At 40.0% G+C, this 24,493-nt stretch overlaps 1 protein-coding gene across 1 annotated transcript in view; it reads left to right on the top strand.

Moving 5' to 3' along the window:
• The window catches only part of LOC127416001 (disks large-associated protein 2), a 34,693-nt gene extending 13,882 nt beyond the window's left edge, over window positions 1–20,811 (top strand). The window contains exons 4-7 of the mRNA XM_051655077.1: window positions 11,399–11,802; window positions 13,201–13,292; window positions 16,398–16,550; window positions 20,137–20,811. Coding sequence (XP_051511037.1) covers window positions 11,399–11,802; window positions 13,201–13,292; window positions 16,398–16,550; window positions 20,137–20,352 — 865 coding nt within the window. The 3' untranslated portion in view covers window positions 20,353–20,811. The remainder of the gene's footprint in view (window positions 1–11,398; window positions 11,803–13,200; window positions 13,293–16,397; window positions 16,551–20,136) is intronic.
• The last annotated feature ends 3,682 nt before the right edge of the window (window positions 20,812–24,493 follow it).

Here is a 24,493-nt window from a genome sequence, read left to right on the forward strand (position 1 = left end):
GGTGGCCACACCAAATATTGATTTAGCTCTTTTATGTATATTGGACTTTGTATGACATTAAGTGATAAATGAAAACTATTTATGTCATTATTTTTGAAGACATCCTCACTATGCAACATTTTTCACAAGTGCCTAAAGCTTTTACACAGTCGTATCATGGAGAATGGCTACTCTTTGTGATTAATTGAATCGCGGTAGTCATCCGTTTATTTATTAAAGTTGCTTTTCCACACCATTCAAAATAATAGACGGCAGTCATGGAATTAGCCCACAATACAAAAAGCATATCATTTCTGTGCACAAAGATGTTTTGAATTAAAAGTAAATACACAATACTAGGAGAAAAGCTTTAATGTGCTTTTTGGAACACTAACATAGCCCAATTCTATAAAATTATTGTTTAACTTACTTTTGAAAAAATGCCTTCAAAATTCCCTGTATTAAATTAAATAAATTAGCAAAAGAATAAAGCATTAAATTAAAACAAATAAATTACCATATGAAAAAAAAAAAAAAAAAAAAATAATATATATATATATATATATATATATATATATATATATATATATATATATATATATATATATATAGATCGTTAGGCCTATATAATTGCCTTTTCTTTACACAAACTTAAATTAGCCTTACTCTGTTCTGTAGATTGAAAAAAAAGTCAGCTGAATGACATTCTCAGAATGTTCTACACTTTTTTCAAGACTATAAACTATCAGAACTATTTGTCCAGTGCTGTGTTCACTTTCAGAAAATGAGATTTTGAACATTTTAAAACTTTTATATATTTTAAATCTAACCCTCTTTACATCGGATCGCATTTGCTGAGCTTCTTCAGAAAATGTTAATTACATTATGACACTAAAATTAATTTTAGATGACAATCAAGTTCAGTTGGTCATTAAAAGTTGCTGGACAAATATGCAGGACATAATACAGTTGTGATGGCAATGCTTTAGATTGGATGATTGTTCAAAATAGCCTATTGAATATCAGGTATGTATCATAGAAGTATAAACCCTGATATCACACTGCATCATATTTTCTTTAATAGCTGTGCACACAGCATATACACATCGATGGACGGTCCTTATACTAAGACCGAATGTTTTCCCCACTACTTGATGCAGGTTGCCAGGGCCATAGCTAGTGGGGTGAAACGTGGTAACAATTCTAGGGGCTCGGAACTGGTGGCAACCTTCGATAGGCGCAACATCTCAGACCAATATCACAGTCCTATCAGAAGGGCAACTGCTCCCTTTTGATTGCAATCCCTCATCTTCTGATTGCATTTATTTGTGAAATTAAAATTACATTAAGCTGGCTAATTTAAATTGTCTCAATACTCTCCCCATTTTACCAAAACTTCGGGGGGAAAAAATTAGGGACATCTGGGAGGCGAGAGGTACACAATTAGCGATATACACACATTTCTGTATGGAAATGGCTTAAGAGCAGATTTCTTTTGCGATAAACCAAAATTTATGTGACACAGTGTTTTTTTAAGCATGACATCATCACGCACACCATTTGTATCGATAAAAGGCCATTTGAATGGAAACAGGCAGAAAATGGCAAATTTCGCAAACATTTTTTTGCGCATTTTCACTGTGTCAATAACAAAACAGTGTGAAAAGTTGATGGAAACTAGATTAATGATTCAATGGCACTTTTGTCACCACCTACTTGTATAAAGATGTATACTCCAGAAATGGTCACTGAACAAATCTTTTTGGTGAATAGATTCAAAAGACTTGAGTCACTGGTGTAGTGAGAATCACCCTGGCACCAATTTAAATGAACTGGGCTTCACACAAGACACCAAAGTATGTGGTGATTTTTTATCACACTTCACTTAAGTATGTATGTGTGATTATTAATATCAGACGGCTCCTCTCTACATCCTCAGGGCACCAGCTAAGGTGGTTTCACCTTAAGAGTAAAATAAATATGCCAATTGGAGGGAGTTGGTCATCTGATTAATCTGAAGGATTCTTCAAATTCGACCTAACCTTTAGAGCTCTTCTGTATCATCAACACAAGGAACACACAGTTGTAATAAAATGAGTTTTATTTACAAAAAATAAACAAGAATAACTAACAAAAACTACAAAATGGCACTAATATGCTAAAACAGGGGTCTTCAACAGGGGGTCCGCGGTGGTACCGCAGGGGGTCCGCAAATTATTGTTTGATCCACCATTGGTGGCATTTGTAATAATCAACTCACTCGCTCACGAGCAACAGCGAGAGACAGGAATATGAAATATCAACATGCTGAAGTCCTTTGCAGCTGCATGCCAAATCTTAAAGTATGACTAAATAGCGCTAGTCAGCAGAAGCGCGCAGCCCGGACAAACCCTTCACACGACCACTGCTTATCACGAGCCCTTCAAAGTGTGACACACATCAGGTTCAGAAGTGCTGCAGTGGAGTGTCATGTGAGTAAACACGTCTGCTTTGCATTGGTCACGCTGTGCGGTTGAGCAGAGGACAGCCTGCTTTCAGAACAATAGCGTACTTGCCTGGTGTAAATAAATAGTTTCCACTGAGATTATTAAGCTGGCACACACGGTCCTTGTCGTTCCACACACACAAGACAGTGACTCTCAAATCAACATAATTAAAGGTGCACTCAGTCATTGTTCCCTATCTGTCACTCAGTCGAAGTTGTGTCGATGTAGTGACACTAAGGGTCACTCTTGGGAGCCCCAAACACCTCTGCTTTTTTTTAAAAAAAGGCCAATGAGAATTGGCGAGTGGAATTTGCATGCCACTCCCCCGGACATACGGGTATAAAAGGAGCTGGTATGCAACCACTCATTCAGATTTTCTCTTCGGAGCCGAGCGGTTCTATTCATTGAAGCTGAATTCATCCACGAAGTTCATTCACCACATCTGCTGGATTCTATGGTGCGTTTCAGCGGCTTCTCCCCCTCTGCACACGTGGAGTGCAGAGAACGCCCCTGGGCGCTTCGGCAGAAACAACTAAAAGAGTCTATTCTAAAAAAAAAAAAAAAAAAAAAAAGTATATTTTCTTTCTAAAAGACCGGCACACACGGAATGTCTTTTTTAAAGATGACTTTCCATTTGTGTGTTATTCCTGGTTGCGGTCGATATCTCTCCGCTTCTGACGGCCACGATCGCTGTCTTACGTGTCTGGGTGCTGCCCACGCGGAGACATCGTTTGTGGATGGGTCATGTCCTCATTGTGAGAATATGCTCCCCGCACCGGTCCTTCTACCTACGGGTTTGAGGCCGTGTCGGTTAGCACTGGGGGCGATTTGGGGACATCAATGGGACCACCTCCGCCGGGTATCCCCCCACGGACCTCCCATTTCCCAGCACGCTCGCTTGCCCCGATTGGGCTCTCGCACGAGACCGGTGGCTCGTCTCAGTGCAAGTTCGACTTCACGTTCGGAGCTCCGAGCTCTCATCCAGTCTGATGTAGAGGCTGCGGCTCGGCTTCCTTCTTCGGGAAAGGTCTCTCAGTCTCACGCCGACACAGAAATTACGGACATGCTTTCCCGGGCGGCCGTGAGCGTTGGGCTAGAGTGGAACCCTCCACTCTCCCCTGAACCCTCGTGGCCCGATGATCGGTTCCTGGGCATGGGGCGCCACCCATGGCCACGCCCCGCCCCGCCCCCATTCCTTTCTTCACAGAAGTGCTTGAGGAGCTGACAAGATCGTGGGAGGCACCTTTTACTGCCCGGTCCTGGTCTTTCAGCTCCCCCGCTCTCACTACCCTCGATGGTGGAGCGACCAGGGGGTATTCGGTGATCCCCCAGGTGGATAAGGCGCAGAGTGCTGCCATCTGGCGCGGGTGCCTGAAGCTCCCGTCCAGAGCCTGTAGGTTCCCGTCTAGGGCCTGATGACTGTGGCCTGCGGTGCCGCTGGACAAGCCGCCTCTTCCCTTCATGCCATGGCTCTCCTGCAAGTACACCAAGCCAAGGTGCTAAAAGAACTGCACGAGGGTAGTTCTGAACTGGTATTGATGCAGGAACTGCTCTTGGCGACCGACTTCGCTCTCCGGGCGATAAAGGTCACGGCGCAGTCTCTCGGGCAGGCGATGTCCACCCTGGTGGTCCAGGAGCACCACCTTTGGCTCAACTTGGTCGAGATGGGAGAGGCAGACATGGCATGGTTCCTTGATGCCCCCATTTCCAATGTTGGCCTGTTTGGCGACGCCGTCGAGGACTTTGCCCAGCAGTTCTCGGTGGTGAACAAGCAGACGGAGGCCTTACAACATATCCTGCCCTGGTGCAGCTTAAGACCCCGCACCCTGTCTGCTCATTGCTAAGGGTGTCCTACTGCAGCAACAACACCTGCTCCACCACAGCCCACCCCGTGGCCCGGCTCCAGCGTGGAGCCCTCCTCAGGAAGCAGATGTCACCCGTCTCATGGCCGGCTGCTAAGAACCCGAGGAAGGCTTCGAAGTGACCCAGGGGTGAGGAGACCCACTTCTCTGGGGCTGGTCAACAGAACACTCCATCCTCTGGTGGAGGGCCGGGAGGAGAATCTTTTGTCGCTGCATGCCCAGGAGGCTGCGGCACCCAAAAGCCTGACAAAAGAATGGTTCCCTCGTCTCCTGGGTCACATATCCGGTGCGCACAGCCATCGTCACGACCACTATCCACTGTTCCATTTTGGCAGGTATGGCACTCCAGCGGTGGACCCCCTGCCCCTGTGCGCCCAGCTGTGGCACAAACACGCCCACACGGGATTGGTTCCAGTGGACTACGGGGATGAGATTCCTTCCTTTCACGTCTCGGTCTTACCTTGACACAGACCCTTCCTGCGGTTTGCCTTCAAAGGCCAGGCATACCAGTACAAGGTCCTCCCCTTGCATCTTCATGAAGGTTGTAGAGGCTGCCCTTGCCCCACTAAGGGAAGTGGGCATCCGCATCCTCAACTATCTCGACGACTGGCTAATCCTAGCTCACTCTCTAGAGTTGCTGTGCGCACAGAGGGACCTCATGCTCCGGCACCTCAGCCGACTGGGGCTTCGGGTCAACTGTGAGCCCTTGGAGTCAGCTGAGCTTAAGGCACTCTCTTTGAAGTCTGCCCTCCTGACTGCACTCACTTCCATCAAAAGGGTAGGGGACCTGCAAGCGTTCTCTGTCAGCGAATCGTGCCTGGAATTCAGTCCGGGTTACTCTCACGTGATCCTGAGACCCCGACCGGGCTATGTGCCCAAGGTTCCCATGACTCCTTTTAGGGATCAGGTGGTGAACCTGCAAGCACTGCTGCAGGAGGAGGCAGACCCAGCCTGGCATTGCTGTGTTTGGTGCAAGCTTTACGCATCTATTTGGATCACACGCAGAGCCTTAGAAGCTCTGAGCAGCTCTTTGTTTGCTTTGGTGGATAGCAGAAAGGAAGCACTGTCTCAAAACAGAGGATCACCCACTGGATCATCGACGCCATCACGATGGCATATCAGGCTCAGGACCACCAGGAATGTGGTGGCCTCCTTGGCCCTGGCCAATGGCGCCTCATTGGCAGACATCTGCAGAGCAGCGGGCTGGGCAACACACAACACCATTGCGAGGTTCTACAATCTCTGGGTTGAGCCAGTCTCGTCCCGTGTATGGGTAGGCACGAGCAAGTAAGTTCCGGGACAACTGGCTGGGTGTACCGCTTGCGCATAGCACCTTTCCCCTCCCTTGATGTGAAGACGTGTGCTCTTGACCCCCAGTCATGTTCACAGACTGTGATCCCTTGATGACTTTCTTCCTTAGCCCTCTGGCAACTGAGTTTTGCAGAGAAACTTGCTGACCAGCCCAGTACGTGCGCTAATGAGCCTCTGTACTGATGTAGGTGCTCCACATGTGCTGGTTCCCCGAAGGCGACCCCATGTGATATCTTCTGCAAAATTGTTTCCCTGATGGCAAACTGTGTCTTCCTTGGGCAGAGGCCCCTCTGCCCCAGGTCACCATGCTCTGTAGAAACTCCTCCCCCTTCAGGTAGGACCTACCATGGGACCTCTCCACATGACATACTTCCGACAAGACTCGGTAAGACCATGTGATGTATTCCACTCAAAATACCCCCCCCCCCCCTTTTTGGGCGGGGTGTGGTCTCCGCGGTGTCTTCCGCTTGGGAGGGACACCCCCCGACGCAGACACTTATGGCTCCCAGTCAGTTAACAAATTCCACTCTTTTTGGGGAGAAAAGAGAGGGAAAAGAGGCCTCGGCTGGGCTAGCCTGTCCCTATAGTTGGACAGTCGACTTGTTCCTGATGGACAGTTCGACGCTCATAAGAGCGTTGGGGGAGGTTACGTGCGCTGGACGGCCTGGTGCGCTGGCTACGAGGCACACAGCTGTCTGCCCGTCACACACTGCCAGTTCACGCAACACAGTTCAGCTAGTTGTGGCAGGGACCCCTAGTGTCACTACATCGACACAACGTCGAGTGAGTGACAGATTGGGAACGTCCTGGTTACTTTTGTAACCTCTGTTCCCTTATGTAGGGAACGAAATGTTGTGTCCCTCTTGCCACAATGCTGAACTACCCACTGAAATGGCCAGGACCTGGTCTCGGCTCCTCAGCACAAAACCTGAACGAGTGGTTGCATACCAGCTCCTTTTATACCCGTATGTCCGGGAGAGTGGCATGCAAATTCCACTCGCCAATTCTCATTGGTCTTTTTTTCAAAAAAGCAGAGGTGTTTGGGGCTCCCAAGAGTGACCCCTAGTGTCACTACATCCACACAACATCTCGTTCCCTCCATCAGGGAACGGAGGTTACGAAAGTAACCAGGACATTTTCCTCATTACAAATTTTTACTCAATAAAATCAACAGTAATTTTAAAATATATGTATAAAATCGATCACTCACATGAGATGAAGACTCCATTTTAGTAACCTTATAAAAGTTGTTTTATTCTGCATGGACAGGGTCTGTCTGTTTTTCTGTCTGTCTATCTGTCTGTCTTTTTCTTTCTTTTTGGAGGAGGTTTGGCACAGGGATTTACAGGGGAATTTAAAAATTTCACTTCATGTCAAAAATGTTGCAGACCCCTGCTGTACATCCCTGCTGAAAAGAGCAGATAAAACCAGCTTAAGCTGTTTGGCTGGTTTTAGCTGGTCGCCCAGCCCAGCCAGGCTGGTCAGTTAGCTGGTTTCAGAGGGGGTTTGAACTCTTATTAGCTGGTCAGGCTGGGAGGCCAGCTAAGACCAGCCTGACCAGCTAAGACCATCCTGACCAGCTAAAACCAGCCTGACCAACTAAGGCCAGCTAAGACCAGCCTGACCAGCTAAAAAAAGGGTTCAAAACCCCTTTAAAACCAGCCTGACCAGCTATGACCAGGCTGGGCGACCAGCTAAAACAGCCAACCAGCTTATGCTGGTTTTAGCTGGTCTTTTCAGCAGGGCAGCATTTAATGATTATTTCAATGGCTTTGCAATGTAAACATAATGAAGTATACATACAATAATATGGTAGCCTACCATCCCCATTTGTATAGGCATAAAATGCAATACTGAATTTTATACAATATGAATCGGGAGTCCCGGCTCCGTCTCTCTACCCACCAAGGGTTCCTTGGCCTGAAAATGGTTGAAGATATGTGCTAAAGGATTAAATAAATGAATAGGCAAATAAAGGGCATAGGATGGAAAGATGTAAGTGGTTGAATTGGATGTAGCAATGGCAAATTATGACTATTATCTTATGGAAAGATAAATTGCTGTTTCTCTGTTAATTAATAAGGTGAAAACCTTATTTCTAATTAAACAAATAATACAAAGATTATTTGCAAGACATTTTATACACAGGTTATTAATCTAAAGAACATTAGAAAATCATAAACTGATAGTATACACTAATGCCAAGGTCTCAGGAAAGAGGTTTAGAAATATTTACATTCTTGATCGATCGATGAGTTCGGTGATGGTGACGTCTTACACTGGGGCTCAGGGCCACGTTACAGTGGGAAAGGAGCTGGATTCCATTTCAACAGTCTTGGACACAAAGGAGCTGAGGAATGTTGATCTCCTGGAAGCACCAAAGGGATCTTGCAATCTGGAACATGCAAATGCACAAAACTTGCAGAGAGGGTTTGCTTGCCAGAGCTAAACCTTGTCGCTGTAGTTATCTGTAGTTATCTAATTTGGGGATTCCAAATTTGGCGTTGCAATAGTCTCTTGTAGTGAGACTTGGTACTTTGTCGATCTTCTTCTGTCTCTTGGATGGAGACTAAGAACATTGAATGTTCTGTTATCCTCTCTCTCATGGAATGAGACTTAGCATGTTGGATGGTTTGTATTATATTACATCTCCTACCACTCAGGCCAGAGATTCAGAATGTTCATTATTATTCTGCTATTGTTTCTCTCTCATAGAGTGAGACGAGAACAAATGTGTTTTTCTGTTATACTATTAGTGTCTTCTTCCAAGACTCAGGACAAAGGTGTGGTCATCTGGAGGATAGTTTTATACCTTTCTGATGAGGAGGAGATTTCAGTTTGGTGCCTTCCTGTTTCAGGGTTATGATTGGCTGTTGACATCAGAGAGGGCCCGCACAGTGTGGCTCACCCTCTCTTTTCTGTGTGGAACATTTGCATATTTCAAAGTACACAGTTAAGATAATGTCTTTAAAGTTTCATCTATCCATTATTATGCATTAGTTTTCCAAACTTCTTCAAAAATACTTTTGGCATTTTTCTGAAGATATAGAGACCAAACATGATAATGAAAGATTAAATATTACGCATGCATTCATATATACCTTAATAGTTCAAATTGTGTGAACTACTGTGTTAATCAAACAACTGCAATTTACATAAACAGTTCAGTGAATTAACATGGAGTGGATGTGTTGTAGTTGGTGTCCATGTTAGGAGTAAAACTTTGTGTGTAAAGATTTATCTTTGTGGCTCCTTTGTTTCAACTTTTGCCACATGGTAAGTTAATGCTGCTTTGAGAGATCTTGAAGATAGTTATGGTCTTTATCTCAACTCTGGACTTGGGCTAACCTTAGGATGGGGGGTTTGAGAGGTTGCTAAGAAACCATTCATGGACCAATGAGAAATGTTTCCCAAAGTATTGGAAAATCCTTCCGGCCTTGTGAGGGGTGTCTGGCAGTTGTCTGAGCAGCTTATCTGATGGCTGTGCTTGACATTTGTTTGTGTTGGTCCTGCCATGATCCAATCAAAATGGAGCCACACTTCTTTACCTTGAAAGTTAGGGAGGGGCTCTGCCATAAACTGGCTCCTGGGACGTCATCTGGTCTGATTGTTCACCACACTGGGATTATTAAAAATCCCCACTACTTGTTGGAAAACCGTTAACACAGTCAAGCATAGTGACAAATAGCACAGCATCCTTAGTGCTGTTATACTAAATATCAGCACAACTGGAAAGGCTCTCAGCCATTCAAATTCGGCGCTAACTGTTGTAATAATACCCATTAAAACATTTTGTACAAAAGTGTGCACATTTAGATAAATATTAATGGACTGACATAATGGATTGAGTATGTCTAAACCAATCCCCACACCCTTATATGAAATTAACATTTAATTTCAAATTGCCACACCTTTGCTATTTCAGAATTATCATCCTCAGATGATAAACATGGACTTGTGGCTTTTTTATTTCCAGGTCTTGACAAGAACAAAGCCATATAATTTTTCATAAAAATATTTAATGCAAAATAATTGCTGATCACTTTCCATTACATTCCAAACAGACATAATTGTGCTCATGGTCCAAAGGGGTTTAATCTGCAACCATTTTATTTTGGGTATATCATGCCTTGGGTTAATGTTAAAAAGTGAGTATAAAAATTTTTATCATTTTTGGACCAGTAGCTAAGAAACATTAATAAAGCAAGTTAATAAAGAAGAAAAAAACTAAGCATAGTTAAATTCAGAATTAAATACACAGATCTTATTTACCAGTAGCATTAAAACATTAACTGTGTTTTCTAGGGATGTGCCTGAAGCCGAAAACCTTATTCGGAAAGGCATGGATGATGACTTCAAAATGAATAATGGATTCATCTGAATAATATAAAAAATATTTGTTTAACTGATTATCCAAGAAGCACAAGGATAAAGTGACATTTTAAATAAACATATCCAAAATTACAACGAATGTAATAATCTGTGCAGACAATATTTCTAAAGTGTAAACCTTATAAATGAAAATGCGCACGTTGTGATTTCAGATCGGATGTGCATGGTCTCAACTCCGTTACTGTTAATTGTGTGCGTCTGGAGCTTATCAAGAGTAACATTAACTAAGATATGACATCATATACACTTTCTACTTCTTGAAATGTCTATGTTAATGTATCACACGATTCACACGTGATTCTCATGTATTCATTTATAGCCTAAACATGAGCACAATGTTAAATTCCTGACCTGAAGAGATGATTTCACGTCGGAGCTCGTCTATCCCTCTCTTAAAGTTGACCACAATTATACACACATCAGCAACTAAATTAATTATCTGGTTAAGACTTTATTCCGAAAAAAGTTAAAATGTTCCATTAAGGTTTAAATGCTCCATAGAGTATTCATCTATTCGGAATATTCCTGCTTATGTAAAACGAATAAACTGAAACATGCCTTTTTTCTTCTTCTTTAAACTGTGCAAAATTTGAGAATGTTAAGTGTTCTTGAGTTTTGGAAAGGCGTTATATAAATTTAAATCATTATATTATTATTATTATTATTTAACTAAATAATGTTGTCCTGTCGTAAAAAATCCTGATAGACTTACGGGACTTTCACCTGTTTGTAGGCTGTATTGATTTTATTTTAATTGCTTTTAATGTTTGATTTTGTATTTAGTATTCACTGCAAAATGTGTGCTTGACATTTCACATTTTGCTTGACACGTCCTGCCTCCAGAGTAATATTATACATGCACAGACATAAATGAATATACTGAGCTGATAATAATATCATAAATACCAGGAGAAACAACAGTTAACATATTCCACAGTTAATGCAGCCTACAAATTCAGCTTCATCTCGTAAGAAAAAAATAATAAAATAAAAATTTAATTAAACAAAATTTGTAGCCTACAATAATAATAATTATTATTATTAGTAGTAGTAGTAGTAGTAGTAGTAGTAGTAGTAGTAGTATTAGGCTATTATTATGAAAAGGCATTTACAAGGCATGTATTATTTATAAAATCTTTAAATGTAAGAGTAGCATTTAAAATGGGCATTTCATTTAGTTTTCCCACATCCGGTTCTATCCGAATACAGAGACAGATACAGATAATTTTGTCATATGAACAGATACAGATAATGACTTTGCTGCACACCCCTAGTGTTTTCATTTGGAAAACACATGGAGGACACATTTCTGGGTGCAAATACAAGCACTGTTCTTAGTTACGTTATCATTCTTGTGTGCTCTTTCAGACTTGGGCGCTTTAAACGGTCCAATAGTGTGACCACGGCAGTTCAGGCAGATTTGGAGCTGGAGGGGTTTCCTTCAACAGAGGACAAGAGTCTGCAGTTTGGCGGATTCCAGCGGCACTCTGAACCTAGTACGCCCACACAGTACAGCGCGGTCCGGACCGTACGGACACAGGGCCTGTTCAGCTACAGGGAGGATTACCGGCCCTCCAGCGGACCGCCCAGCCCGCAGCCCGAACCCTGGCTCGTAGAACCTGCTCATGAAGCAGCTGAGTCCGGCCGCGTGTCACCCCTTCGTCACGACGGCAGCTGGTTCATGCAGCTTCTGCACAGTGAGACCAAACGTCTGGAGGGATGGTGCAAAGATATGGAACGTGAGGCGGAGGAGCATGACTTGTCAGAAGAGAGTGAGTTTGCAGAATATCAAACCAATACACAAACTCATTGACACTTTCACTGATATAGTAATACACACACTTGCTGTGTATCCAGTTCTGAATGATAGAGCCAGGACATTTACACACCAGTCTGCTCTAGTGGTCTAAACTGTTTTTAGACACCCTGCTAAAAAAACTGAAAAAAACAGCTGATTGACCAAGGAGGCTTCTGGGGTAAGAATCCTGTTAGGGACACCAGAATCCAAAACACAAAATACTATATGCTCGTCTTCTAAACTGGGCAGATATAAATTATTGTATTGCATGCAGGGCTCAACAGTAAGGATCTTTTCTGCCTGGCTGGTTTGGCCAGTAGGCTAATTTTTACTTGGCCTGACAACATATTTACTCACACCACAAATAATAATTATTAAAAAAAAATTAAAAAAAAAGATTTAAAAAAGTTTCTAGCAACATATTCTCATTAGGGCTGTCAGTCAATTAAATTAATCAAATTAATCGCACCTTTCGACAATAAATTAATCTAATTAATCGCAATTATTTGCATAGATAAATATTTGCCAAAAAGGCCCTCAAATGAAAATAATTTAATATATAATGATTAAATAATTATAAATATAGTACATAGAAAAAATTATAAATATAATATACTGTATAATAAATATAATTCATATAATTAAAATTTACATTACAGTACTGTGGCAGACAAGTATTGATTAGATAATACAAAAAGCCTTTAGAAGGCAATATATTGTTAATTTCCATTTCATTGAACAATCCATTTTGCACTTTAATTCGTTAAAATGCCTGAGACTGACTTTTTATATGGGCATTTCTAAGGATGCTTCAATGTGAATTCGTCAGACATACACTTTTGGAGCATCTAACTTTGTCAGGTTTACCGTAGTTTCGAAAAACACATCTTGAGACCCTTGCATTCGGAGTTGTGCACTGTCCAACTTATTTAGAAAGCAAGAATGCATCCTCATCTTGTGGTGTCTGCTGTGGTTAGTTGCCTGTACAGCTGAAGTGGTGCTTACTGCCACCTGCTGTCTGAGACTCGTAAAAACAGGAAGGTGACGTTTCAAGCTTGAATTGGTCCAACGGTAGGAAAACATCTTATTATGGTTAGGGGGAATAAATAATTGCGTTATTTTTTTTTACTCCTAATTTCTTATATAATTATATATATAACTCACTGAATTAATGCATTGTATCGACAGCCCTATTTTCATATGTGTCTGGAAAAAATATATTTTTCATGTAACAAATGTATTTGCACCAACCAACCCCCACCCCCCAAAAAAACAAACAAAACAAAAACAAATGTAATTCATAAATACACTCACATCCTCATTTAACGAGCCATAACATGTTGGTACTGACAGTCCTTTTAATGTCTTGCAGTTCTTGGGAAGATCCGGAGTGCTGTAGGCAGCGCTCACCTCCTCATGTCCCAGAAATTCCAGCAGTTTTACTGGTTGTGTCAGCAAAATCTGGTACGTGCCATTTCTAAGATACCCATGGGATATACATCAATGTTTGTGCTGTATCATAAAATGCATCAATCATAACCAGTTCTATCATAACGGATGCATTTTTCCTCTTTATCAGGCTTTTCAATAAAGAGTGCTTGTAAGAGTGTCAATCTTGCATTTATTAAATACAAATACCTCAAACATTTACCTGTAGGTTTTTTTTAATTATTTGTTTTATGTTTTGTGTTTTTTTGTTTTGTTTGTTTCATTTTGATTTAATTTGTTTTGTTTGTAGTTGAATGGTAAATTTGTTGGACTGAATTACACTTTAATTTGTTGTGCAGTCAGCACCACTGAATATCATTTTATTTAGTCTAAAAGCGTAAACCAGTGTCAAAAGGTGTTAGTGTTAAAGAAGCTGACATTAATTGGTAGTTGGGTGGTTGAATGACACTTTAAAGAGTTTGTTTAGTTTAGTTTGGTCAGTGATTGTTTCTGTCTCTCCTTCTCTGGAGATTGTGGAATGATGGATGCTGTAATGCATTCACAGGGACAGGCTGAGACCAACTTATCCTCTTGAGTTTGCAGAGAGTGAACAGCTCAGCTCAGCATGGTTACAGAGAAGAGAGAACACAGTATGAATGAAGAAAAGAAATATCCTGTTTATAACTGAGAAGTGGAACAGGCGATCCTCAATTTTAATGGAAGAAATAATTATTACTCCCAACATGAGGCTTTACATAAATCTGTCAGCTAATAATGGACAGCACATCCATCTCTTGAAATATTTTATTTTATTGTTCTCTTCTAATGTTAATACAAACAGTGCACCTGTCTCAATAAAAGAAAAATTAGTTGGTGCCAATTGGTCAAGGTCTTAAGGTCTTAGGTAAAAAGCATCTTTACCATTGACAGCCATTCAAATGTACTGTAGCCATTGGAACCCGACTGATATGGGATTTTTGAGACCGATACCGATTTTAGAGGGGGGAAATTCACAGATTACCAATATGGTGGCTGATATAGTTCATTTTTGAGCTGGAATGAAAAAAAAACCTTTTCTATGTGGATTGTACACCGATTTTGCACTGATATGACTATGCAATGGTTCTCAGAAGGCTGCTTTCTTAAACAAATATTTTTATCAAAGAATATTTGACATTATTATTATACATTGTCAACAAATTCTAGACATGAACACTGAGAAAATGAAGAATAAATAAAAATACAATAAATAGCTAAATAAACATCAGTACTGTATGTTTAGTATCAGTCAATAGCTGACCATTAAAATAAAGAATGAATAAAAATACAATAAATAGCTAAATAATAATCAGTACTGTATGTTTAGTGTCAGTCAGTTGCTGACCATTTAAATAAATAATAAATTGAAGTTATAACTAAATAGAAATCAGTATTGTATGTTTTGTATCAGTCGATGGCTGACCTTTTAAATAAAGAACAAATAAAAATAAAATAAATAGCTTTATAAACATCAGTACTGTTTAGTATCAGTCAAATGCTAACCATTTAAATAAAGAACAAATAAAAATAAAATAAATAGCTAAATAAACATCAGTAGTACTGTTTAGTATCAGTCAAATGCTGACTATTTTAATACTGCCAGTCAATTAGGGGCAGGTTGTAAAACAAGTAGCATTTACACTTGCCGAGTCAAGAAATAAACAGCGACAGCGGTATTACACCGTATTCTGCTATACAAGTTCAGGAGAAACTTTCAACAGTGGAAAATCAGACTTTTAAATATTACATTTTGTAAATGCAACGGCTGGAATTATTCAGTTGAAGGGGTTACCAAACTGTGAATCCTGAACAACACAGTTTGGTGAATACGTTTACACATTAGCTTCGACTCAGCTGACAAGGTATGAAAGTAGCTATGTGGTTAGCTAGTTAGCTATAAGCTCGTTTTCACGGAGAGTAAAAGATGGATGTTGTTTATTTACTTTCCAGCATTGCGTCTCACCAACTAGGTAACAACGTAGCATGAAATCAACACTCAGCAGACACAATCCACCACCACACCGTTGTCTGCTGAGATGCAAAAAGATGCTCTGATGCTTACCTTTCAATCTGCTATGTTACTGACTGCACTGACAAACTATAGCTGGCTAACAGCAAACATATGTGATAAACTTGAGTGACATGGTTGTCAGGGACAGGGTTAACGTTATATTAGTTATATTGAAAAGGGGAAATTATGGGGTCATTGTTTAATAACTTTCCAGAATGTATTTCACAAACTAGTTAGCAACTTACCATGAAGACACCACTTAACTCCGCGCTGTCTGCAGAAGCACCGTCAGCTCAGCTCACAGTATTCATGAGCAGTAAGCGTGAAATACCCAGATGACCTACTATTTCCGGTGAGATTCTGAAGTACGGATCGACTGGACAATTAACGATCCCATAAAAAATGCTGGATTTAAAAGAACAGTGGTGAACTGCGAGTCATGCGGCTACAGATGCCAAGATAAGTGTTCCTTGTGCTTAAATGGTGCTTGTTTAACAAAACTAAAGCAGATAATTTTCGCGGTTGTTGTTCTTACGTCATATATGTGGGACACGGGACAGTGCCCACATCTCCGGATAAAGTATGTCCGAAATCTGTTCATACTACTCGCATGCATACCTAAAAGAACGTACTGTTTTGGCGGCAGATAAGTCCGTCCTTCATCAAATACAGTACATATTGTGACAGTATGCGGTTTCAGATGCAGCATGTGTGTTCCTGTGGTGCCATCAGCCTGTAAGGATGAGAACTGAGTGCCCATTGGCAAAGATGGTAGCAAAGAGGGCACTTACTTCATGTTACGTCCTGCACAAGTCGGTAACTGCCATTGAGGTAAATGAGAATGTTAACAGATAGCTTTCTCTAGGTATTATAGACCTCCTTGGTTGGAGCAGGTGATCACAGTGAGATAGGACTACAGTGACCTCTGGTGATTGTTTATGATAATATATTTATTCACACCACTCAATGCAGAAAATGCTTAAAGAGTTTCCAGCATGCTTATGTGATTATTTTCATTGGCAGTATGATGTGAAAAAAAAAATTCTTTGTAATTGTGTTCATATAATTGGTCTGTTTGTGATTTTGTGCAGGACCCCAGTGCCATGCCCCGGCCCACGGCTCAAGATCTGGCTGGGTTCTGGGATCTCCTGCAGCTCTCCATTGATGATGTCACTGCCAAGTTTGATGAGCTTCAGCAAATTAAGAGCAATGATTGGAGGATAGTGGAGAGTCCGGAGAAGAAGGTAATTGCACCTTTACAGACTAAATAGGACAGTTTCATAAGGGAAACATCAGTTTAGTGACTTGTATCTTGCACCAGTCTTGTCACATTCTCAACTCGTATTGTTTGACCACAATATATTTTGTTATATTTATATTATAAATACCGCTGTCGATTTAACATTTCAATTTAATGATTAATTTTTATAAAAAAATTAAGTCAAAAAATAAACACAATTAATCATGCACCCAACCCGTGTTTACATTTCGTAATAACGAATTTTCCTACGATCAGAGCAATTCAAGCTTGATGTACCATGTTTTTGCAAATCTGTGGCAGTAGGGGTCAGTCAGCACAGCTTGGGGTTGTACAGGCCACAAGCCTCGTCAAACCAATGAGAGCAGGCAGCTCATTCTTTCACAGATGACATGATCTTGGCGCTCAAAGACACCTGGATGAACACAACAAAATGCCGGGATCTCAATTCGCATTTTTCAAAGTTTGAAACTATGTTTAACCTGACACAGCGTCCTTAAAACAGTGTTTATGACTAGAGATGCTTAAAAATTAATGCAACCAAAGTGAGATGCTCCGAAGAGTAGGCCAATTACAAGGTTATGTTCGAAAGCCACTTTTCCATTAATGGGCCAAATGGTTATTGCGCAATTGTGCCGTTCTGTACCTATCCGGGCTCGTTGGCAATGGCAACAATTTCTATTTCCATTGTGGTGCTGTGAAATCAGGATTCGAATGGACTGAGTGGACAGATGACCAATATTGAGTCGCCAAATCACGACAGTCGTTCCACCAGCACGGTTAGCTATCAGTGTTGAGAAATTTGGGCTGGGAACAGTTTGTAATTTTACCATATCTAAACGTGTTTGGCCCGATGGTGAAAAAGCACTAAATAAAGAAATAAAGCAAACTTTTTGTATTATCTAAAATGCTTTAATTGTCTGCTTCCATAATAAATGTAGATGATGTAATGTATTTGAATGATCTAAATTATAATGTTATATACAGTTGAAGTCAGAAGTTTACAAACACCTTAGCCAAATACATTTAAACTCATTTTTTCACAATTCCTGACATTTAATCATAGAAAACATTCCCTGTCTTATGTCAGTTAGGATCACTACTTTATTTTAAGAATGTGAAATGTCAGAATAATAGTATAGAGAATGATTTATTTCAGCTTTTATTTCTTTCATCACATTCCCAGTGGGTCAGAAGTTTACATACACATTTAGTGTTTGGTAGCATGGCCTTTAAATTGTTTAACTTGGGTCAAACATTTTGGGTAGCCTTCCACAAGCTTCTCACAATAAGTTGCTGGAATTCTGGCCCATTCCTCTAGACAGAACTGGTGTAACTGAGTCAGGTTTGTAGGCCTCCTTGCTCGCACATGCTTTTTCAGTTCTGCCCTCAAATTTTCTATCAGATTGAGGTCAGGGCTTTGTGATGGTCACTCCAGTACCTTGGCTTTGTTGTCCTTAAGCTTTAAACAACTTTGGAGGTATGCTTGGGGTCATTGTCCATTTGGAAGACCCATTTGCGACCAAGCTTTAACTTCATGGCTGATGTCTTGAGATTTTGCTTCAATATATCCACATAATTTTCCTTCCTCATGATGCCATCTATTTTGTGAAGTGTACCAGTCCCTCCTGCAGCAAAGCACCCCCACAACATGATGCTGCCACCCCCATGCTTCACGGTTGGGATGGTGTTCTTCGGCTTGCAAGCCTCACCCTTTTTCCTACAAACATAATGATGGTCATTATGGCCAAAAAGTAAAATTTTTGTTTCATCAGACCAGAGGAAATTTCTCCAGAAAGTAAGATCTTTGTCCCCATGTGCACTTGCAAACTGTAGTCTGGCTTTTTTATGGTAAATGGTAAATGAAGGTTTTGGAGCATTGGCTTCTTCCTTGCTGAGCAGCCTTTCAGGTTATGTCGATATAAGGCTCATTTTACTGTGGATATATATACTTGTCTACCTGTTTCCTCCAGCATCTTCACATGGTCCTTTGCTGTTGTTCTGGGATTGATTTGCACTTTTCGCACCAAACTACGTTCATATCTAGGAGACAGAATGTGTCTCCTTCCTGAGCGGTATGATGGCTGCGTGGTCCCATGGTGTTTATACTTGCGTACTATTGTTTGTACAGATGAACGTGGTACCTTCAGGCACTTGGAAATTGCTCCCAAGGATGAACCAGACTTGTGGAGGTGCAAATATTTTTTCTGAGGTCTTGGCTTATTTCTTTTGATTTTCCCATGATGTCAAGCAAAGAGGCACTGAGTTTGAAGGTAGCCCTTAAAATACATCCACAGGTACACCTCCTATCAGAAGCTAATTGTCTAAAGGCTTGACATAATTTTCTGAAATTTTCCAAGCTGCTTAAAGGCACAGTTAACTTGGTGTATGTAAACTTCTGACCCACTGGAATTGTGATATAGTCAATTAAAAGTGAAACAATCTGTCTGTAAACAATTGTTGGAAAATTTACTTCTTGTGTCATGCACAAAGTAGATTGCCAAAACTATAGTTTGCTAATATTAAATCTGTGGAGTGGTTAAAAAATTAGTTTTAATGACTTCAACCTAAGTGTTTGTAAACTTCTGACTTCAACTGTACTGTATTAGATAATATTTATAATTGTTTTAATTAATATATACTACATTTTCTCAGTGAATATTGATATTTGTGAATAATTTGATTAATCGGCTCATCATTTAATTTATTCGACTACGAATTTTAACCCATTGACAGCCCTAATTATAATTATATTAGTATAGTTACATAACGCTCACCAACCACTTTATTAGTAACACTATGTTCCTAATAAAGTGCCCATCGTGGTCTTCTGCTGTTGCAGCCCATCCGCCTTAAGGTTCGACATGTTGTGCATTCTGAGTTACCGTAGCCTTTCTGTCAGCTCGAACCAGTCTGGCCATTCTCCGTTGAACATGGCATTTCTGTCCGCGGAACTGCTGCTCACTGGATGTTTTTTGTTTTTGGCACCATGCTAGAGACTGTTGTGCATGAAAATCCCAGGAGATCAGCAGTTACAGAAATACACAAACCAGCCCGTCTGGCACCAACAATCATGCCACGGTCTAAATCACAGAGATAATTTTTTTTCCCCATTCTGATGGTTGATGTGAATGTTGACTGAAGCTCCTGACTCATATCTGCATGATTTTATGCACTGCATTGCTGCCACACAGTTGGCTGATTAGATAATTGCATGAATAAGTAAGTGTACAGGTGTTCCTAATGAAGTGGTCAGTGACCAGACCCCTAATTCTAACCACTTGTAGAAACATCTGACAGGGAGGTAAATTTACAGTAACAATAGTTTTGGTTACATTATACTAGTATATATCTATATTTCTGAGTCCCGAACTCCACCCCTAACTCATGGAAACTATTTTAATTTTCCTTTAATATGTTTTGGCTAGATTTTAGTAATTTGACCTGGAAATTAATAAATGTTGGTGACTTGAGTGTGATTCAGAAAGAGCTGCCAATAGAACAATATTGAACTTCATTTTAATAAACCAGCAAAATGGTAATAATGCATGAACACTACCTGTTTTTCTCAGGAAAGAAAATGGACGCCTCCTGTTTCAAAAAGGCCTCCTAAAGGTCGTGGAGGGGTCATGCGCGAGCGCTCCTTGGACCTGCAGGATCGACAGAGGCAAGAGGCCCGGCGCAGATTGATGGCTGCTAAACGGGCTGCGTCTTTCCGTCAGAGCTCAGCAACGGAGCGGGCCGACAGCATAGAGATCTACATCCCAGAAGCCCAAACCCGTTTATGAAACACACACATCCAGCTACACCTTTCTCACACCAATCCGCTTCACCGACAGGGTACATCCATTCTGCTCCATGTCAAAACTCCACCCGCACACATTCTCACATCTGTTACACATCTTCTTTATGATTCACTTCTTCCTCTGCTATAATTTCAGCTCATTTGGAGATAATCTAGTCTGAGCTGAGACAATAGTGGTGAGTTTATAAATGCCTCAAACAGAGCTCCATGCAAGGAGATCATGGCAGTCTATGCACTGCAAGACATGCAGCTTCTGTGCCCAGTTTGTGTTTTAGTTTTAGTATGTATGTACAGGCACAATAAATGCTCGCTTCCGAAAACATCTTATTTCGATAGCATTGGCACAAACTTAATGTCAGAGCTAGTCAGTTCATGTACACTGTAAAAAATCCTTTGCTTAAAGGGATAGTTCACCCAAAAATGAAATGTTCTCATTATTTACTCACCCTAATGATATCCCAGGTGTGTATGACTTTCTTTCTTTAGCAGAACACATTTGAAGAAAATTAGAAATATATCTTTGCTCAGAAGGTCCTTAAAATGCAAGTGAATGGTGATCAGATTTTTGAAGCTCCAAAAAATCACAGACAGTAAGCAAAAACATCATCCATATACCTCTCTAGCTGTTAAATTAATGTTTTTAAAGGGACACGATTGCTTTTGGTGCAAAAAAGATCAATATTAAAGTATTTTTTTTTTTACTCTAAATCATGCTTCCGGTCAGAAGCGGTACACGCATGTGACGTAATTGCATTGGCATTTGAAACACGCGAGAACTGAGGCACATGAGTCACAGCCGGAAGAGCAGCGCTGTTTACAAGTGAGTAGGAGGAACGCTGTACAGAAACTTCGTTGGTTTTGGTTTAGATCTGTATTTATCTGTTTCTTTACTCACAATGGTGTGTTTGTGTGTTTATCCTGGTTGTCTCAACCGAGAAGAGAATGTAAGATTACGTCCGTAACATGGCAATGTGAATACATCACACTAGAGACCGCGTGATCTCCACCCTCTTGTGAAGCTTACCAGAAGCGATGATTTAGGATTAAAAAGTACTTAAATATTGGTCTGATCTGAAAGTGAGCGTTTCACTTTAGAAGACATTAACTGCTAGAATTGTATCGATGAGGTTTATGCTGACTGTCTGTGATTTTGGAGCTTCAAAAGTCGGATCCACTTGCATTTTAAAGACCTACTGAGCTGAGATATTTTTCTATTTTATTTCAAATATGTTCTGGTGAAGAAAGAAAGTCATACACACCTGGGATATCATGAGGGTGAGTAAATATTCAGAGAATTTTCATTTTTGGGTGAACTATCCCTTTAATCATTATTTTTGTATTTTTTCCCAATAAAAATATCGAAACATCCTTAAACAAGACAACATCTTGAATTAAGTTTATTTTTCTTACCCCATTGGCAATTATTTTTCTTGTTTTAGGCAGACACCTTGCTAAATTTGTTTAGATGTATGCTTAAAACAAGAAAAAACAATGTCAATGGGGTAAAAAAAAATAAATACTTAATTTGAGAAATTCTTGATATCTTATGCAATTTTGCTTCTCACTAAATGTATCTTGTTTTCAGGATATTTAAATATTCTTACAGGAAATTAAGACAAAAATACACAGTAAGAAAATGATTTTATTATGTCATTATTTTCACAAGAAAGAACATATACCTGCCAGACTCTAAACTTGACTTTTGGTATGGAGAGTTTTAATTTAAATAAGCAGAATAAACATCACATTGCTCAATGTAATTTCTTTTGCAAACAAAATGATAAAGTCTCTAATGCTTTAATAATTCTTTTGTATTTCCAAAGGAAATGTTGATCTGGACCCACATGATACTGTTACAGTTGGTGATTTGCATGAAGATTTTGCTTCTAGACTGTAATTTAGTTTAAGCTTCAGGGTTGTCATAGATTAAGTTTAGTCTTAGACTAAACTGCACTGTCAAATGGAGTCTCTATTTAAAATCCTTTTATTCTAAAGCTTAAAGTTCATTCAGCCCAAAAAGGCCTTGATATCATTCAGTGACTGCTTGACGTTCATTGACTGACCGCCAGTTTCACACAAAAACATTTACAGAGAAGTATTTACAACACCAATCTTCCTCAACGCTTACCACTCAAGGTAGTCTATGACATATAAAGGTGCAAAATAAACTTTAATGATATTATAGTAAATGGTGCTGCTTTATACTCTAAAATATAGAAGCCCCCTCCTCCTTTCTGCACAGCACTATAAACCACCTGTGGACTTAAAGGGAGGTTTAACATGGTGTCTCAATGCATTTCGAATTATCATATTCATGGTTAGTGGTTTGTCGAATTTAAATACATTTATTTTAGATTAGACAATTATTCTTTTTGAATATCACTTTTTTTTTTTCAGTCCAGCATTTGCTCAAGATGTGCCCACTGAAAGAAACCCTGGTGTGCCATAAACAGAACTGGCTGATGAAGTGTTGAATTCAAATTCAACAACTCTCCCTTTTTATTCCTAATTTGGCTTGACGTTCTTCATTATGTTGATTGTGGACTAAATAAAGAACCAATAAAAACATTAGCTTCATTAACTTACACTTGTAAATACAACTTTCATTTATTTTTCTCTTTATTGGCACAAAATGTAATTTTAACGGTCCACAATTGAGCATAATAATAATTCTGATGTTTTGTCCCTGGTCCCAAGCCTAACCACCCCAGAGATCAACATGACTGCAGTTTGCTACATTGCAAGCAGTACAGTCTGTCCTCTTAGAGTAAGTGCTGCTTTCATTTATAAGGCATAGTAGGCAGCAAATAAATCCTTGGTTTCTTCGCTATTTCCTTTACCTGGCAGCCTTACAGCATCTTAAGCAAAAAGCATTGTGAATGTACTGCCCTGCTCTTGCAAAAAAAAAAAAGGGAAGGGAAGGGAAGGAAGGGTCTTGTTTTTGGAATAAACTCTGTCCAAACCAGAACACAAAAGGATATTTTTATTTAAATTACACACAAGGAAATGTTCAGGAGAATGTCTAGGCTGCTCTTTTCCATGTAATGAAAGCAGATAATAACCTCAACTGTATAGTTTCAAAAACGACAAAAAGTACCATTAAAAAATAGTCAATTTGACATATGCCCTGTACTCTGAATCTTTTGAAGCCACACAAAAGCTTTGTTTGAGGAACAAACAAACATTTCAAATTAAATTGTTATTCACTAAAAACTCAAAAGAACTTCTTAGTTTGCTTACATTTGGAAAGGCCAGCAGACTCCATAGAAGGAGAATCAGAAGGAGTTAAGAGCTATATGGCATTTCAAGACAGTTTAAGAAAATGACGTCCTTTTGTTCCTTGAACATTTCCTGTTAGTTGTCGAACTCAGACTGCATTCCTAATGGGATAAATCACCCTTCGAAGGGCACTTTGAAGGGAGAACAATCATGATAGTCATGTTGTAAGATGGCTTCATACAGAAATAGCAAAAAAATAATAATAAAATGACTTAAAAAGTGAGATCCGAATGCCCCTAATTTTTAAGCACCAAACCTTTTAGCCTTTTAAAGCTCTCACAGTGGATGTTAAATTCTTCGAAGGGAATTGGACATAGGGATGATCACTGCGGAATGGAACGCACCCTCATTCAAAACAGCAGCAGGAGGCGCTTCATTCATAGTGACTTTAACATGATTAACGTTTCTAAAGTTAACACGGTTGTCATAAAATATCATTATTAAAATGTGGACCATGTTGTTCGGTGGCTGGATGCTCTCTGGATGCCTAGAACTAATGGAAATTAAAGTGTTTACATCTCAGAAAAAGTAACAATAAATGGATGCATGAACCGCTGCAGTGAAGCGAGATGACTGGATACGTGCAGTATTAAAAACTGTAGCACACGTCTTATCTCTGGTAGGTGAAAGAATTTATGCCAACTAATTGTACGTTTGAGAGTTAGAGGTCTTAAAACGACTATGGATCACAATGAATGTCTGTGCAAGTCATTTACTTTTACATTTTTTACATTTTAGTCATATAGCAGATGCTTTTACCAAGAAGAAAGAGACAAGAAAAGTATTTTAATAATTAAAAAATAAATCCTTACCTTGTCCGCAGGTCACACAGACAGCTTCATTGA

Source organism: Myxocyprinus asiaticus, chromosome 25, assembly GCF_019703515.2.
Source record: "Myxocyprinus asiaticus isolate MX2 ecotype Aquarium Trade chromosome 25, UBuf_Myxa_2, whole genome shotgun sequence".
Classification (NCBI taxonomy): Eukaryota; Metazoa; Chordata; class Actinopteri; order Cypriniformes; family Catostomidae; genus Myxocyprinus; species Myxocyprinus asiaticus.